This window comes from Mustela nivalis (genome assembly GCF_964662115.1).
Source record: "Mustela nivalis genome assembly, chromosome: 2".
Taxonomy (NCBI): Eukaryota; Metazoa; Chordata; class Mammalia; order Carnivora; family Mustelidae; genus Mustela; species Mustela nivalis.
In genome coordinates, this window is record NC_139021.1 from 83,260,197 (window position 1) to 83,280,262 (window position 20,066).

The 20,066-nt window shown below is 37.4% G+C and overlaps 1 protein-coding gene across 10 annotated transcripts in view; it reads right to left on the bottom strand.

The window, feature by feature from the left end:
- Positions 1-20,066, bottom strand: part of RP1 (RP1 axonemal microtubule associated) — a 357,833-nt gene that overhangs the window by 24,487 nt on the left and 313,280 nt on the right. For all 10 annotated transcript variants that reach the window (XR_014308427.1, XR_014308428.1, XR_014308429.1 and 7 more), the window contains exon 23: positions 9,856-10,075. Coding sequence is in view for 7 of the 10 variants with exons in the window: in XM_082719229.1 (XP_082575355.1) it covers positions 9,856-10,075 (220 nt within the window). In the remaining 3 variants the exon portion in view is untranslated. The remainder of the gene's footprint in view (positions 1-9,855; positions 10,076-20,066) is intronic.

Below are 20,066 nucleotides of genomic sequence, written 5' to 3' on the forward strand. Positions count from 1 at the left end.
CATGGTCCTGGCGCCTGATCTCTCAGTGCCCTTTTCTCCATCCCGGGAGACAAACTCTTAAAACATCTCAGATCTCCCAAACTTGGGTGTCACTGACAAATAATCACAAAGTCTAAGGAAAAAAGTTTAGAATGCGATGAATTTTACATTTGTGTCCCCATCTCTGTCAACGTGTACACAGTATTTTTAGGGAATGTAAATTTTATGGGTTTTTCTTTTTTTTTTCTGAAGACTTTCCTAATAGAAAATGAATGTAATTATCTACGTTTAGGGGGACTTCCTGGTGCCCTGTTGTTGGTCATTATGCTCAGATATTCCTAGGGAACACTGAAGGATTTTGCCCTGCCAGGGCTGTCTACACTCTTCCCCATGGGCGGCAGCTCCTCTCTGCATGAGGCTCCTGCAGTGCTGGTGAGCATGGAGGGCTGCCTGTACCACCTCCCGAGTAGGAGCATCAGCTCTAGTACTGATAGAGTTCTCCAGGCAGTGCAGCTGAAATTCTCCAAGACAAACAAACCCTTTGGCTGAAGTTTTAATTTGATTTAATTAATGGACTGTTTAGTGCTTTCTCTCAGGTCACCGAGAATTAAGCTTTCTCAGCACTTATCATGGTGTGCTCATGTTGATACAAACGGCCCAAAGAAATCTGATCTCAGAAACAGATGGTAAATGAGATTCAGTGTTAAACACGTGCAGACACTTCAGTCTGCACTGAAGGTGTGTGGCCCAAGATCACGGACATTGGAGGTTTAGGACTGAATCTTTATGTGTCTCTTGGTTGAAAACCTTGATCTTATTGCTGAAAAAGAAATACTTTTGAGCTGTAGAGAGAAGTGCCAGGATGGGAAGGGACTGGAATTTCTTCACATTTTAGAGAAGGTCTCCAGGGTGGGGCACCGGGCGGCGCAGTCACTTAAGCCTCTGACTTGGGCTCAGGTCATGCTCTCAGCATCCTGGGATCGAGCCCTGTTGAGCTCCCTGCTCCGTGGGGATCCTGCTTGTCCTCCCCCTCCCCCTCCCACCACACTAGTGTTCTCTCTCTCTCTCTCTCAAATAAATAAATGAAAGAAGGAAGGAAGGCAGAGAGGGAGGGAGGAAGGAAGGAAGGAAATCAGTCAGCCTCACGGAGAAGGTCCCTCGGACCAGAAACCTGAACAAAGGTGAAGGAGTTGGCCATGCAGAGGCCTGGGGAAGGCACAGGCCAGCAGATACGGTAGAAGGGCAGAGTCCTAAGTGCTGAGAGAACAGCTTGCCTGGCACCATCAGCAATGGAGTTTGTAGTAAGCAAAGGAGTGACACAATCTGACTAATACTTTCAGAAGGCCGTTCTGGCTGTGGGATTGAGAATAATAGCCTTTCCTAATCCTAAATCATTCCTTGTGTTTGCCCTCCCCTCATGATAGCAGCTATATGGTATGAAGGAAGCAGGAGGGAAAAACAAGTTGAAGGGAGAAAACAAAGAAATTAGTGTGTTTTAAGTGCCTGCTTTGTGACAAATACCATATTCAGGGGTGCCTGAGTGGCTCAGTTGGTTAAGCATCTGCTTTCAGCTCGGGTCATGATCCCGGGGACCTGCTCAGCGGAGAGCCTGCTTCTTCCTCTCCCTCTGTCTGCTGGCTTGTGCTCTCTCTCTCTCTCTGTCAGATAAATAAATATTTTTTAAAAAAAATACCATATCCATACCTTCCTAGAGAAAACCCAGTGGGTGACCCCATTTCTGCTTTGCCTTGGAATGGTCCCAATTGACGTTCATTGTTCTCGTCACTAACAGAGCCTTTCCTCTCTCTCAGAAATGTCCTGGTTTGCATGGTTTATGTGGTGATCACTGACAATAGGTATTATATGTTCCATTTTACAGACAAACTGGCTGACTGAGAAAACTTGTGTAACTTGCTCCAGTTCACAAACCCCGTGATTGAGACTGAGGTTTGGAAGCGACTCCCCTTCTCGGCATGTCAGACGTCTCATCAATAAAAGGGTCTGTCTGTCTCTGAAGCCTACATTTTCCCCTCGAGCATGGGTAGTGTGGTAAAAGCTGAAGCATTACAGAAAGCTGGCTTGTTTTTCTCAAACTTAGTTCAGCTGTTATCATCCAACGTTTGTTGTAGGTTGTCTGTAAGTGTTCAGAAAGACACTTAATTTCTCACTACTTAAAATCTGATAAATATAAATATTGTAAAGCCAATGCATTTCTATTATGATGGTACTTTCTTAGATTCTCTGAGAGTTATTTCTTTTGGAAGTGAACCATCCTTCCTTCAGGCTTACCAAAACCTAGCATCAAACGATTCTTTGGCCACGGTTGTGGCCTCAAACCTCCCCTCCCATTATCATGGGTCTCCCCTGAAGAAAGCCCGTAGCAGAACCTGTGAAAAGGTCACTGTCAGCTGAGTCAGCCTTCTTGTCACCGACCCCCCCCTGCCCGCCCCCGGCACACCCACCAGGCCATTAACTAAAGATCGTTAAGGACAACCAAGCAATGGTGATCAACAGCTCTTGGTGCCTTTCTCCACAAACAGGGCAGATGGTGAGCAAATTGGAGGAAAAGTGTGGAAACTGTGCATGTGAACAGGCTCAGCTTGGTAGTGCTGGTCTCCAAGAGGAGACTGCTCTGATCTCACCAGCAATCCAGCTCAGCCCCCAAAGCGTGATGATTTATAGACGAATAGCTTCAAGAAAAAAAAAAAAAAAAAACCTTTTCTTTTGAAAACATTCCAGTAATCTTTTGAAAACAAGAGGCAAAGTCACAAAATTAATTGGCTCAGAGTATAAGTGCCAACTGCAAGGAAAAGCACTCTTTTTGTGCTACTAAATTAAAAAAATATATAACCCTCAAGTGTCCCTAGGACTCTATCCAGCCTGGCAAAACTAAGTATTAATAGCTTCATTTTATAAAAGAAGTTCCTCTATAATCATTCTTTGTGCTCTTCCCTGGGCCAACTTCAGAATATTTTGACAGATGAACCGACAATCCCAAAATATTGAAGGTCAACCCCTCCTCGGTCCTCCTTTCAAACCCAAACCAGAGAAGCATCAATTCAGTGGTTTGATTCTGCTGTGGCTTTCCTTGATGTCACAAGAATAGTAAATGAACCTCTTGGCACCAAGAATGACTTTCCAAAAGCAATACTCAGCATGCCTGGACTGTTTCTTGCTCTCCAGCAGGTTTTGATCCCTAGCTAAACCTGAACATTGAGGTGTCACTATCTTTTCATTTTCTTATTTGGATGATTTTCCTCTAAATGAGCAAATAATCAAACTGGGAAAGGGGCAGCTAGATAAATTTGTCAGAACTGGAAAAAAATGGCTGGATCAGATTTGCTCTAGGTATCATGTATTACATTATATTATTTTGGAGGAGAAAATGTTTTAAAAAAGGCTCAGGTGTTTCAGCTAAGAAATTAGCCCTTTAAACGGGAAATGCTAATGGATCAAGTTTCATTAGCTAGTTTGGGAAAAGGATGAACAGACTGATGCAGGGAAGACATGCTGAGTCTTTACTGCTGCTAAAGTTAAATGAACCCAAAATCAATAGTTCATTTAAAGCACAATGGAGTTTCTTTTGTTTCTTGGATTAAAAAAAAAAAAATACAACTCCTTTCCACTTTTTTTTTTTATATGTAACAAACTGTGCATATGTCAAAGAAGCAATTGGAAGAAATACGCATTAGTTGTCAGAGTTTAAATAAAGTTCATTTTTTAAAAATGCAGTTTTTAAAAACACTATAACTTAAGAAATAACTAATATAGCACTCCAATATGACTTCTTCTGATTTTTATTGGTACCATTGATTTCAAAATCCTTCTATACATCATTTTGGGTGGGGGGAGAGGCCAGATGAGGGGCAGAGGGAGAGAGAGAAATAGAATTTTGGGTTTTGGTTTTTTGCCCCTTTACTCTTCTTTTTTAAATTAACATATAATGTATTATTTGTTGCAGGGGTACAGGTCTGTGAATCATCAGCCTTATACAATTCACAGCACTCACCATAGCACATACCCTCCCCAATGTCCATCACCCAGCCACCCCATCCCTCCCACCCCCTCCACTTCAGCAAACAAGTTTATTTCCTTGAGGCCAAGAATCTGTTAAGTTTTATCACCCTCTCTGGTTTCATCTTGTCATTTTTTTCCTCCCTTTTCCATGACCCTCTGTCTTGTTTCTCAAATTCCTCAAATCAGTGAGATCATATGATAATTGTCCCTCTCTGATTGATATATTTTGCATAGCATAATACCCTCTAGTTCCATTCATGTCATTGCAAATGGCAAGATTTGGTTTTTGATGGCTGCATAATATTCCTCTCTCTCTCTCTCTCTCTGTGTGTGTGTGTTTATACTATATCTTTTTTATCCATTCATTTATTGATGGACATCTAGGTTCTTTTCATAGTTTGACTATTATGGACACTGCCGTTATAAACATTGGGGTACACATGCCCCTTTGGATCACTACGTTTGTATCTCTTGGGTAAATACCCAGTAAAGCAATTGCTGAGTCATAAGGTAGCTCTATTTTCAACTTTTCAAGGAACCTCCATGCTCTTTTCCAGAGTGACTGCACCAGCTTGCATTCCCACCAGCAGTGTAGGAGGATTCCCCTTTCTGAGAGAGAGAATTTTAAGCGAGCTTCACACCCAGCTTGGAGACTGACAGGGGGCTCAATCTTACACCCCTAAGATCATGACCTGAGCCAAAAATCAAGAGTGGGATGCTTAATGGACTGAGCCACCTGGGTGTTTAGATAGATGATAGATAGATAGATAGATAGATAGATGATAGATAGATAGATGATAGATAGATGATGGATATGGCATTTTTGAAAAACAGAATGGATTTTTGAGAGATGTTAGCAACACGGTGAATAGTAGGATTCTAAATATTTTCCCCAAATTCTAGATATCAGCTCTGATTTTTCCTCATATATCATCTGTATTTCTAACATTCTTACGTCAGTTTAAAATGATTCATGCAACAGAACATGCTGAGTCTTTTAAAAATGTTCCTTACTCAATTTATTAAAATAAGAAAAATAAAGTTCCCCATTTCTCCTATCCCCTATCCCCACCTCTTTCAACCACCAATATGTTCTCTATATCTATGAGCTTGGGAGTTTTCTTGTTTTTTGTTTTTAGATTCCACATATATAAAGAGATCATACAGTATTTGCCTTTCTCTGTCTGCCTTATGTCACCTGCCAAAATGCCCTTGAGGTCCATCCATGTTGTCACAAATGGCAAGATTTCATTCTTTTCTATGACTGAATAATAGTTCATTTTATATTTATATAATATATATGTAATATTATACATAGTATACCAAGTAATTATATAATTATATGAATGTGATCATACTATATATACCTATATATATATATATACTAGCACATGTAATTATATACCATATACAGTATAATATCTATATAATTTTGATATATATAATTATTTGATATAATTATTGGTATATATTTGATATATATTATAATTTTGCCAAACTTTCTTTATCCATTCATCCATGGATGGTCACTTAGGTTGTTTCCCTATCTTGGCTATTGTAAATAATGCTGTAATAAATGTGGGGGTCTTCATATATTTTCAAATTTAGTGCTTTCATTTTCTCTGGATGAATACCCAGAAGTAAAATAGCAGGACATATGGTAGTTCTATTTTAAATTTTTTGAGGAACTTCCATAGTGTTTTCCACAGTACTTACACCAATCCAACACTGAGAATATACAAGGGCTCTCTTTTCTCCATATCCTCACCAACACTTGATATTATCTATTCTAACATAATAGATATGTTATCTATTCTAACAGATATGAGGTGACATTTTATTGGTTTTGATTTGCATTTCTCTGATAATTATGGTTGGAGAATTTTTTCATATACTGGTTGGCCATCTGAATGGCCACATTCAGTTGACACACAATATACATCAGTTTCAGGTACCATGGGTAATGATTTGACAAGTTTATGTAATGTTCATCACAAGTATAGCTACCATCAGAGCCATACATCACTTCTTTGGAAAAGTTTGTTATCTAGATCTGCCCATTTTTTAATTGGATTTTTTTCACCTATTAAGTAATATGAGTTCTTTATATATTTTAGATTATTAGCCTTTTGTCAAATATATGATTTGCAATTATTTTCTCCCATTCAGCAAGTTGCATTTTGTTGCATTTTCATTTTGTTGCTTGTTTTCTTTTTTGTGCAGAAGCTTTTTAATTTGATGTAATCCTGCTTTTCTTTCCTTGTTTTGTTGTTTTTGCTTTCAATGTCAGATTTTTAAAAATAATGAAAATCTATGTTAAGGAGCTTACCTCCTATTTTCTTCTAGGAGTTTTATGGCTCCAAGTTTTTTTTTTTTGTTTTTTTTTTTTGTTTTTTTTTTTTTTTTTAAGGCATTATGTCTTTACTTGTCAGAGAGACAGAGATAACAACTAGGGGAAGCAGCAGACAAAGAGAGAAGCAGGCTCCCAATGCAGGGCTCCATCTCAGAACCCTGAGATCATGACCTGAGCCGAAGGCAGATGCTTAACCAACTGAGTAACCCATATGTCCCTATGGTTTTAAGTCTTATGTTCAAGTCTTAAATCTGTTTTGAGTTAATTTTTGTGTATGGTGTTAGATAGTAGTCCCATGTTGTTCTTTTACATGTAGCTGTCCAGTTTTCCCAGCACCATTTATTAAAGAGATTTTCCTTTCCCTACTGTATATTCTTGGCTCCTCTCTCATAAATTAACTGACAACATATATGTGGGTTTATTTCTGGGTTCTCTATTTTGCTCTGTTGAGGGGTCTGTTTTTATGCCAATACCAGACTGTTGTGATTGCTTTGTAATATAGTTTGAAATCAGAAAGTGCAATACCTCCAGCTTTGTTTTCCTTTCTCAAGATTGCTTTGGAACTGAAATAGCTTTCCATTTATTTGTGTCTTCTTCAATTTCTTTCATTAATGTCTAATAACTTTCAACATACAGCTCTTTTGCCTCCTTGGTTAAATTTATTCCTATGGATTTTATTCTTTTCAATGCAATTGTAAATGGGATTGCTTTCTTAATTTCTTTCTGAGAGTTTGTGATTAGTGTCAAAAGATGCCACATATTTTTGTGTATTGACTTTGTATCTTGCAGCTTTACCTAAGTCATTTATTAGTTCTAATAGTTTTTTGATGGAGTCTCTAGGGCTTCCTGTCTATAATATGTCAGCTGCAAGCAGTGACAATTTTGCTTCTTTCTTTCCAATTTGGATGCCTTTTATTTCTTTTTCTTGCCTAATTGCTCTTGCTAGAGCTTCCAATATTATGTTGAATAAAAGTGGTGAGACTGGGCATCCTTTTCCAGATTTTTTAACTGTTCAACATTGAGCATGATGTTAGCGGTGGGTTTGTCATATATGACCTTTATTATGTTGAAGTACCTTCCCTCTATACCTACTTTTTTGAAAGTTTTGTCATAAATGGATGTCGAATTTTGTCAAATGCTTTTCCTGCATCTATTGAGATGATCATATAATTTTTATCCTTCATTTTTGTTAAAGTGGCATAGCATATTAACAGATTTATAGGTGTTGAACCATTTTTGCACCCTTGAAATAAATCCCCCCTTGATCATGCTGTATGATTCTTCTAATGTATTGTTGAATTCAGTCCCTTATATGTTGTTGAGGATTTCTGTATCTATGTTCATCAGAGGTATTGACCTGTAATTCTCAATTTCTTAGGACCCTTTTATCTTCCATTTCCGTCTCTCTGATATTCCTGAACACTGTTACCATTCTCATATAACTGCAGGGCAACTAAAACTGTTAGGATCTAGGGATTTATGTACTAAGTGAGATTTTCTATGAGGAAATACTTTCATAAACTGTGAAAATATATAAATATACAAAGAATTAGTGTTAAATCTTTCTCCTTTCATTAAGCTATTATTATCCTAAATGTTTTTTCTGTATCTGAATTAATCTACAAGTATTTCTGAGACACACAGCTCATGTGTCCTGTGCCATGCATCAATCTAATAGGGACTGAATATATGTACAATGGGCCCCATGCTGGGAGAGAGGCTAATCAATGTGAATTTGGTATAGAAAAGCCAGGCTCTCCACGTAGGTTTACAGAAAACAGGCTGAAGTGGAGGAGCTGCGGTGGTGAATTCTGTTGGGCATGTGGTGTGCTCAAAGCACAGCTCAATGAGCTGTGGAGTGAAGATGTGTGAGGGAAGCTGAAGAGAAGAAACTGATGAGAAAGCAGAAAGAGAGCTACCATAAGCTAAAATACAGCTAAAATAAGAACTGAAATGACAAAACTGAATAACTTCTGGGGAATGGAAGCCCTATCTGAATCATGTTTCTATTCTCTGGTTCTCCATACTCCTGGCAACACTTGGCACCTATTACCTGTTTGTATACATGTGTTTACCTTTACTTGTGTGGAATGGCTAAACAGACCATGGATGGTTGTTGGAAATGGCGGGTGGTGCATCACCTAATGGAACACGGGGGCTCACGGCGAGGAGGACAGGGCTAAAGATGAAGTGTTACAGTTAACAACAGAAGTTAGAAGGAGGCTCAAGAGGGCAGGGAAGAATCAAGCATTTAAGTCCATATGTTCAAGGAAGGAGAACCAAGATAGAAATAGAGCTAGTGATAGAAATAGGAAAAAAAAAATAGAGAAAACAGTGAAGAACTAGGTCAGTATCATGTGATAGTGGCCAGGATTGGAGTGATGTTTAATAACAATGTTGGTAATACCATTTATTGAATGATTACTATGTACCAGGAACAAAGTACCATAAGCACATTATTCTAAAGACTAACTGCATTATCTCATGTCCCTAAAATAATCCTATGACATAAGAACTATTTTTTATCTCCTTTCTTAGATAAAGTATTTTTGGCTAAGAGAGGCTAAGTGGTTTGCCCAGGATGACATAGCTAAATACTTCCCTTACTCCGTGAGTCTGATTACAGAGCCTCTAGAAATCTCTTCCTCTTAAAATGAGGGATCATCAGTGTCAAATATAGTAGACAGGTGTAGAACACCAAACACACACACACACAGAGTCATACTCATTTAATTTGGAACAAAATGGCCATTAGTATCCATTGAGAAAGAACATTTTCGCTATGGCTGTGGAGGCAAAAATAGGGTAGTTGTCAGAAAGAGGCAGGGAGTGGATGGAGAGACAATTAAAGCAGTATGTGAGTTCACTTTTATGCAAAATAAAACAAAACTAGGGAAGGGAATTCAGGCACTTCCGAATTCATGATTACTGACATTTGTTAACATAGGAACACAAGAGAAAAGCCACATTTAAATGGCTAGCAAAACTGTTTACAGAAAGATGAATTGTTGACACACATTCATCCTTGCATATATGTTTTCACCTTTGAAAGGCCATACAAGAGCTAACCCGAAAACCTAATATTCTAAATCAGGAGTAGGCAAGCTATGGCCTGTTGGTCAAATCTGCCCGCACATGTTTTTAAACAAGGCAGGAGCTAAGAATGCTTTTTACACTTCTAAATGGTAAAAAAAAAAAAAAAAAAAAAAAAAAAAAAAATTGAAAGTAGAGTTCTATTTATTAACAAATGAAATTTATATGAAAGTCCAAGTTCAGTGTCCACAAAGCTTTATTGTAATGCAGCCATACTGTCAGTTTACATTTTATCTATAGCAGCTGTCTCACAACCCTGGCAAAGCTGAGCTGTTTGGAGAGATTTTATGGCCCACAAACCGTATTGTATTTAGTGTCTGGCCCTTCCCAGAAAAAGGGTCCTGATCTCCATTCTAAATCATCTCAGTTGTTTTAATTTTTAATACATATACAAAGGAAAGGAAATTATATACCTGGTAAAGGTGCTTTATTAGTTCTTGCCATGGGCACTTCTTTCCATAGATCTCCACCATTTTCATTCTCAGCTATCCAGGAGTCAACAGCTAGACAATACACCTCACATGTATCTATATTTTCAAGCCTAATTTCTTCCAGATACCATGCAGGATCCTTTCCACTGTTGTCATGTCCAATGCGTACTTTATAGATTTCACCAATATCTTTAAGATTAATCTGCAACAAGAAGGGAAAAGGAGAAATTAAAGTCCCCAGATTTCTGATTTGATTTTTCAAGTCAAAAATTCATATCCAATTTTGAACTCAGTATCTGTTTTCCAGTACATATGTACTCCTAACTAATTTTCCTTTGAACTGTTTACTTGTAACATTATGAAATGATCTTATATATAGCAAAGCATGAATCCAGTGACCATGGACAAACCAATAGATGAAATCTAGCTAGTTTTCAGTAATTTTTTTTAGCAACTCATTATTATCTTGCAAAATAAATGTTTTATTGTAATGATTGATATATACTACTTATTTGATAGTTTAGACTTGAAGAAAACAATCTAATTGGATATTCCCATTAAAGTGGAATCCTGAGGAAAAGAAACCATATATGCTTCTGGATTTAAACTAGGGCTAACTAAGTAGCCCTGAAATAGAGTGGCACTGGAAAGACTATGACTATGATTAACAAGTAATCCTGCCTTATATCGCTTTGCACCTCACCAAATGACTAATTACTTGGCATGATAAATATTCTCACATATCATTCACTACTCAGAATGAGCAATATTTTTCTTTTGAAAATTCTTACAAAGGCCATATGAAAAAATTGATCATTTATATACTACATTAGTTTTCTATTACAAACAAGGACGTTTAGAGCCTCCCATTCTGTGGGCCAGAAATCCAGACACCTTGTGGCTCAATTGTGTTCTCTGCTCAGCGCCTCACAAGCTGAACTCAAGGTATGGGCTGGGCTGGGCTCTTCTCTGGAGGCTCTGTGGAGAATTCTGCTTCTAGGCTCATTCAAGCTAGTGGCAGAATCCAGTTCTTTGCAGATTTAGAACTGAGGTTCCTCTTCCTTGACTTATAGCCCTTTCACCCACAAGCCAACAAAGGGCACACTGAACCCTTCTCTTGTTTGGCATCTCTGGCTTTCCCTCTGCTACCAGCTGGAGAAAGATGTCTGCTTTGGGGGGCTCATAAGATTTAGATGAGGCCCACCTAAATAAATCAGGCTAGTCTCCCTATTTTAAGGTACTCAAATTGCACACTATATGACACCATAATTAGAAACAATGTTACTTACCTGCCTTCTGGTATTTTGTCTCCCTCCACCTAACTTCTTTTCTCCCCTGTGGTATTACTATAAACATTCACATTGCCACCAGAAGTTACTCCTTCAGAGTTTATGCAGACTTGCCACACTTTTTTTCTACTAATATATTTTTTATTGGTAGTGTAATTTTGGGTTTCTGCACTGGTGATAATTGTTGGGAAGAAATTCTGTCCTCCAGCCAAAATGCCTTTCAGTCAGGATGCAGAGGTCAACACAGTTGAGCTAAATAATTGGGCCACTCCTATTATTTCTGGAACAAAGTGATTATAAAAATACTATCATGTAGAAATCTTAACATCAATGCTTTGTACAGATAATTAACATCCTACAGAGTTAGAGTTGCAGATAGTAGGACACAGGAATGAAAATAAAGGCCATATCCCAAAACAGTGAAAAGACGAAATTGTGTGGTGGCTAAAACCCTGGTTTTTGAAATGAGCTCTGGAGTTGAAAGTTCCTTTGCTCTTGCTGGTTGTGTAAATGGCAGCAAGTATGCCCACTCCTCCAAGCTTTGGTTTCCCCATCTGGTCAGTATAATGGTATCAATCTTACAAAGTTCTATAGCACTCAATGAGTATGAGCAGCCATCATTTTATCAATCAGAATTATATGCTAAATAGAAAATGCCTAAATCTACCTAAAGTAAAAACAAGATGAATCTGAAGACAGGGTCCAGCATTCATAGAAGGAATTAAACTAGTATTTGATATATGATATATGAAATTGATATATGAAATTGAAATTGATAAGACCTATATCTAACCCTGCTGGTAAAAGCAGGTATTTGTCATCAAAACCTAAATGGTGCCATGGTCCAGAAACAAAATCATTACTCAGATACCAAGCATGCATGGTTTGGACAATTAAAATCAGAATCAAATGATTATACCACAGTCTGGATAGTGCTATAGATTGCTCCTAAATTACTTTTAACATGTTAACCAAACTGATTTGGACCTCTTTGTTCTGGCTTAATATAGTCAACCTGGGTTACTTCAGCTTTAATAAAGTACAAATGCAATATGTTAAGAAATTATTCTTGCACATAACTGTTTTTAGTATTCTGCATTTAACTTCCACACTTGAACACACACACATGTGCATGCACGCACACACACACACACACAGTTATTCCATAACATAGGATGGCTTTTCATCATACAGATGGACCACATCATGGCTCAGTTATTCTCCAGAAAGGGAATTATGTTTAAAGTAGTCTACAGTCACAGATTAAAATAAAATTATCTTCAACCTAAAGACCAAAGAAGCATATGGATTGAGAGAGAGAGGGTTAGAAAGAGAAAGGCAGAAGAAATATAGTCCATTCTCATTGTTTTAAAGTCACATATTGACATTTATAATATCAATAAACTTCCACTACATAACCAGAACACAAAGATTAAAAAAATTGTCATTTGAAATGTCTGATTTGGGTACTTGAAATTATTAGCAAAAATAGATTAAGTCTACACTGAATTTAAGTAAAGAAACAAAGCACTTTGTATAGTCACATGTTTTGAATAATTCTGTTTATCATATATACTACTCCCAAGAGCAACTTAAATTTGGACTAGGTAAATTAAACCGTTTAAACATTTAACAAATTTTTATGCCATAAAAACACTATTTCTAAGCCAGCGTATGTGAACAGGGGAAAAACAGAGCTCTCACATTCATGTGAACCTCTAATCCAATCCATTCAAAATGGGAAATAAACAAAGTAGGAGTATAAGAAAAGTATGAGGTGGTTCAGTACAAGCAGAGCAGGTAACAAGAAAACCAAGAAGAGCAAATGTACTTCTTGAGTCTGAGTTTATTGTTCCTGAAATTTCACAAGTCTGGGTTGCATTCTCTCTGTCTGCATGGAAGCTAGTATCCTTTCAAGTATAAATAAGTACTTCATAAAAGTGGATGCTGCCACCAAGAAATGGACTAGGAGCAACTCCTCAGCTGGAGGTGTCTAGTGTCACACGTAAGCACACAGGTTTCGTGGCAGAGGGATCCACTGAAAACTCAAACCCTGAGAACCTTGGGCACTGGGATCTTGAAGAAGTGATATGTTCTCTCTAAACTTCAGTTTCCTCATTTAAAAAATTCAGTGATTAAGAATCTCTTTACTGGGAGATTATGAGGACTGGGGACATATTAACTAGCAAAAAATGGTCAAATAAACACATTATTAGGTCCTTAATAAATAGTGCTGATTTTAGTAATTATTATTATTATTACTAAAGGGAGATGGAAGGAAGTAGGTGAAGAATACAGTGGGAAGAAGGAAACTAAAGTCCATTTACTTCCATCGTACAAGTATTCTTAGTGCCTTTCACCCTCCAGCACTGAGTTGGGCAGATGAGAGAAGGAGAAAAGCCAAAGGTGATCAATTTCTCCACCATCAAGTCCTTAACCAGCAGCATCACCAGGACTCCCAGGCATGGAATTCTTTTTTTTTTTTTTTTTTTTTTAAACATATATTGTATTATTTGTCCCAGGGGTATTATTTGTAAGGGGTTTTATTTTCAAGCTTACACATTTCACAGCACTCACCATAGCACATACCCAATGTCCATAACCCAGCCACCCCATCCCTAACCCTCCACCCCCCCAGCAACCCTCAGTTTGTTTTGTGAGATTAAAAGTCTCTTATGGTTTGTCTCCCTTCCCAGTCCCATCCTGTTTCTTTTTTTCCTTCTTACCCCACACAACCCCCCGACCTACCTCTCAAATTCCTCATATCAGGGAGATCATATGATAATTGCCTTTCTCTGATTTACTTATTTCACCCAGCATAGTACTCCCTAGTTCCACCCATGCCATTGCAAATGACAAGATATCATTTCTTTTGATGGCTGCATAGTATTCCATTGTGTATATATATACCACTTCTTCTTTATCCATTCATCTGTTGATGGACATCTAGGTTGTTTCCATGGTTTGGCTATTGTGGACATTGCTACTATAAACATTGGGGTGCACATGACCCTTTGGATCACTACATTTGTATCTTTAGGGTAAATACCCAGTAGTGCAGTTGCTGGGTTGTAGGGTAGTTCTATTTTCAACATTTTGAGGAACCTCCATGCTGTTTCCCAGAGTGGCTGCACCAGAATGCATTCCTACCAACAGTGTAGGAGGCTTCCCCTTTCTAAGCATGGGACTCTTGACCACAGGGTGGGCCTAACTAGATTAGAGTCCAGTTATCAGAAGCAGAGCGCAAGAGGAAAAACAGGACAACCAGGTCCGAGGCTAGTAGTTTCCTATCCCCAAGTCTCAAGTTTCTTTTTGTATAAAGAGGGCTTTTGTAAGGACCAAATTAGATAATCTCATTAAAACACATTATAATTCATAGACTGACTGTCCATACAGGTCTCAGAAAACAGGTAGAGAGGTTTAGAGAGTTCTCTAAAGAATAACCAGGACTTATACTGTGCCTTGTGTTCAGACTACCACTTTACTTGGAGCTCCCTTGATTGAAATAGTTGGGAAAATTAGGTAGTAATTTGAGGGGTACTCAAAAAAGAATTTGAGGATTATCACAAGAAAGGACATTTTTATTTGTCAGTGAAAATGGAAATATTCATGCAAAAAGATAGCAGAAAAGATTCTCAAAGCTGAAAAATGAGGTTGAAAAAAATGCATTCCCTTTGCAAACTGCACAATACAATGCATATCCTGTCTTTTCAAATATGAAGGTTTTTGTATGCTAAAAGTTGTATAGCCTATTAGAGAATGTTCAGTTACAGAAACATAAAGGAATAACCTGTATTGTCTGGGAAAACAACATGGCTGGTGGATCTGTGAATAATCATACAAAAATTTTATAGAAAAAATATCCCTCTTCAGGTATTCAGCTTTAGGGTTTGTTTTGTTTTTGTTTTTGTTTTATTTTTTTTCAGTGTTCTAAGATTCATTGTTTATGCACCACACCCAGTGCTCCATGCAATATGTGCCCTCCTTAATACCCACCACCAGGCTCACCCAACCCATTACTCCCCTTCCCTCCAAAACCCTCAGTTTATTTCTCAGAGTCTGCAGTCTCTCATGGTTTGTCTCCCCCTCCAATTTCTCCCAACTTACTTCTCTGCTCCTTCTTCCAATGTCTTCTGTGTTATTCCTGATGCTCCACAAGTAAGTGAAACCATATGATAATTGACTCTCTCTGATTAACTTATTTCACTCAGCATAATCTCCTCCAGTCCCATCCATGCTGATACAAAAGTTGGGTATTTGTTTGTTTGAAGAAAAATTTTGTAACCAAAGTTTTTTTTATTGTATTTTTTTTACTTGAGTATAGTAGATAGAGTGATTCAACATGTTATGCTGGGTTCACCACAAATATAGTTACCATCAGGTATCTACTTTTAGATGTAGATCTTAATCCAGACACTTTTACATGTGTAAATACTGACCAGTTGGATTTTTCTAACTCAGAGATGCTAAATCTCCTCATGCAGACTTCAGTAATTTTTCGATAAATGAGTTATTTTTTAAAACAATTCCATTCTAGAAGCAAATTTCGTGTTCTACAGTCTCTTTTCTCTGTTTAAGAACAATTTCATAGTTTTGAAAAAAGCCTACTGGAACACAAATTAGCTTTGTGATCTCTGAAATCCCATCTGGGGGCATTTCATTTCCATTCAACCTCTTAATCTATACAGGATATCTCATTTTACATATTTATCACCTTTCAAAAGAATATTATGGACAGTAATGTAGAGGTATAGACTGGAAACTTGAGCTCTAATATGTTAGAAACACTGAAAATTATCAGGGTACATTTTTAAGAGAAAGTAATCAACATCACTAAGAGCAAGCAAATATCCAAAGCCATAGCACAATTTGCTATATTGTATATGACAATGAAAATAAGATGCTTTCCCCTCCACGTATCTTAAGCAAAAATTCTTGATGTTAATCGGTCCCAGTGCACTCCCCTCCCAAAGAGATAGGAAGCCCTGATGCTCCCATAATTTTTTAGAGGTTACCACTCGTGAGTACATTTCCTGAAGCACCACCCCTCCCTGTCCCTCCCTGTCCCCCCACCCCCACCCGCACCTCCGCAGGCTTTTCTATATACCAGCAACGTCCTTCCTCTTGAAAGAGCTGGAAAGAGCACTTTCCTGGCTTAAGTAGTAAATGTAGACTTTTTTCAAAAGGGGAGACCTTTATGCCCTAGAATATTTAGGTTTCCTTCTGAAGCTAGACAGGAGTGCCTGAATTGAAGAATGCCTTATTTTCTATTCTTGCTGCCAGTCAGTCACAAGCCAAGTTCAAAAGCCCTGGTATAACCAATTTTAAAACGTTTAAAGAACCTCATTATCTCAGATGTGACTAGGTTTTCCCAGTCCTGAGTCCCTGACACTGACCTCATCTGTCAGAGTAAACAGCTTCTCACACAATTGTCTACCCAGAGTCTCTAAAGACTTAGAAGCTACTAGCTTTAAACTAAGTGTGGGTACTTTACCGACTCTAGCCTCAATGTATTGAGAAAACGTCAGGATTTGGTATTTTTTGGTTGTTGACTTTATCTTCCTTAAGGTACTCTTAACTCTTTGAAGACCTAAGCTTTGTCTTCCTTTCTCTATCCTTAATACATACAAACATTTGGCATGTAAAAATGAAAACAACAGTTGTTGAATAAATAACTTAATTTGATAGTTTAAATTTTCATATGTTTCCTTCATTCTCTTTGCTTTCTATCAAAATTTTGCTGGATGAAAAAGTGATAATAATTTGCAAAACTATGATAATTTGCTATGGCATACTTCTGGTAAATACCTGAGCCCCAGTAACTAGAAAAAAAGTGTTAGTCATACTGTGAAGTTGCTGCTTTTTAAACAATTTAGTGGTATTATGCAATCCAATTAATACAGCCTTAATTAATGAAAAAATGGCTTTTACCTTATTATGCAATCTGGTTTTCTTTTTCTTTTTCTTTCTTTTTTTTTTTTTTTTTTTTTTAAGTAGTTTCCACTACCAGCCTGGAGCCCGGTGTGGAACCTAAGCCCAGGACACTGAGGATGAAGAGCAAGATGAGATCAAGGGTCAGACACACAATCAGCTGAGCTACCTAGGCACTCCATGCCATTTGTTATTTTTGACAGTGAATGAATTCTGTTGGGAAACAAATGCCAACAGCTTTATTATAAGGGTTGTATGATTGATCTTTAAAGTCATTGTCCTATATCACGGATCTTTTACTTATTCCAACAGCAGAGGTACTTTTCCTGAATTTCCTCATAAATTTTGAGACATTTTGGACAAATATAAACAGATTGCAACCAATTCTGTATTTAGGTTCCAGTTTCATCAATGGTAGAGTAGTTTACATTGACTAGTAGTTTACATATGACTCAGCCATAAAAAAGAATGAACTACCGATACAGACAATAGCTTCGGTGGATCTCAAGGGCATTGTGCTTGGAATGGAAAACAAAAATGGAAAACAAAAACCTAAGGTAGCCATATGGTTCCAATTATATAACATTCACAGGATGACAAGGTAATAGAGACTAAAAACAGAACAGTGGGTTATGGACATTGGGGAGGGTATGTGCAATTGTGAGTGCTGTGAATATATAAGCCTGTTGATTCAAAGACCTGTACCCCTTGGGCAAATAATACATTATATGTTAAAAAAAAATAATTAAACAAACAAACAAAAAAGAAACAGGATAGTATTTTTCCAGGAATGGTGGTGGTGCATGTGTGGGGGTGGAGTCAGAGACTATAAGAAATGACACAAGAGAGATCTTTGGGGGGATATAATAGTTCTATGTCATGGCTGTGATAGTGATAACATGAATCCACACACCTGAAAGAATAACATGTAACTAACTATACACACAGATTGTACCAATGTCAAAGTCTTGATTTGATACTGAACTGTAACTATGTAGGATGAATCCATGGGAAGGAAACTGGGGTGCATGGGAATCTCTCTGAATGTCCTTTGCTACTTCCTGTGAAGCTATCATTACATGACAACAAAATGCCAAAAAACACGTACTTACCAGCATTTTTATTACAATTAGCAAGGCCCTCTGGAGGGTGTCATCTCTTGGGAGATAAGAGAACTTTTCTGCATGATTTCTCCAGGCATTTGGCTAATTCGCCAGTTGGCAGCACACAGTGACCGGCTGCTTCCCCTGGCTTTTCTAATGTTAGTGGGGCAAAGAGAGACCTTCTTCACCTTGGTGTAATACCTACTTTTTCCTGGATTACTTGCATTACTCACAATTCTCTATATTTTTTTCATCCTTCCCACACAGATAGAAATGCATACATTTTTTGTGCTTATAAATAGATACATAATTAAAATAAGAGACAAAATACTCATATATTCAAGATATCAATAAAATAAATGTGCAGTTTTAATTTTAATACATTTGCATCTATAGAAGATATAAACAATTTGCAGAATGTAAGAGAGTTGGAATTTACTCATAATTTAAATTGTTAATGAGTCGTTTTTTCTAATTTCTTCCTTTTATATTCCAGGTAATAAAAACTATGCTAAATAATATCAAAATTATCCAAAATCATGGTGGATATATTGAAAGACGATTCCTGCTACTCTCAGATATGCTACTTCCTGGGTAATTTTTTCTGTTGCATTTTGCAGATTGTTTATATCTTTTATAGAAATGTATTTATTAAAATTTCACATGGCACAGGGCTTTACAGGCATCCCATTTATTAACACTCCTTTATTTATTAAAATCAATAAATAATTAAACATACACTTATATATATGCCCTTCTTTGTATTACATCTACATTTTGTACATTTTACATTCACTTTTCTCTTTTGAATATAATTACTAATTCATAGCTGTTCATAGTCTTCACTTGTTTCAATTAACTATTATGATTATTATCACTATTAAGAAGATGGTAATTCCATCTTAGCTCGTACAAGCCCCCTTTAAATTTGCTCTTCTGTCCTTAAGCACTGCCCTTGACGTTTCTGAAGTTATCACTGGGATTCCAGACAATAAGAAGATATTCCAGACCAATTCTGGTTTGGTGTTTTGAGGTGGTTTTGGGTTTTGTTTTTGTTTTTTGTTTGTTTGTTTTTGTTTGTTTATTTGTTTGGTTTTTGCTCAAAGACAGAGGATCAATTTCCTGCCTAAGTATACTTATTCTTTTTAGTGGTGTGCATTATTAGAGACAAAATAATGGGCACTTTGGGACACATCAGAGCTGCAGGTGCAGAGCTGCAACATGGCCACTGTAGGGACAATTAGTGAGGACAGACCAGAAAATACGCATCGTTTTAAGGTCATGAGTTCACACTAATGTTTCCAACTTGACACATGAACTCACTCTCCCTACCTTTCCTAGAGTCTGAAATTTCATCAACCACTGAGGCCACAGATGCTGATATCTTCATGCCCACAACCAACATAAGAAGTAAATATCTCTACGCCCTTTCTACAAACCAGAAGTCAAAGTTTTGAAACTATTTACTTGGCTCCCTTACAGAGTAAAGCAGAATATGGCATCCAGCCCATAAGTACTAAAATTTCTTTTGGACAATGTAAGTCTACTGGAATTGGTGTCAATATGTTTACGTAAATTACTTGTGTTGTTTGGCAGCATAATTTCTTTTGCACAGACCTCTTCAGGGTTATCTTAGCATTCCAGAAACCAGCCAAAGTGTATCTGAGTGTAGGTCCCTTTCCACTGATTTTGTGTAGAACATGATGAGCCCTTTCATTTATATATGATAGTCTTTCCACAACTCTAGAAAGTTTGTTCCATCATTTTTTAGAGGTAGTTATTACCTACTCTCTTGTTTCTTTTTCCAAAACACCTTGGTTTACTTTCTGTTCTTGATTCTCTACCCCTGCCCTCTTTTCTCCATTTCTCT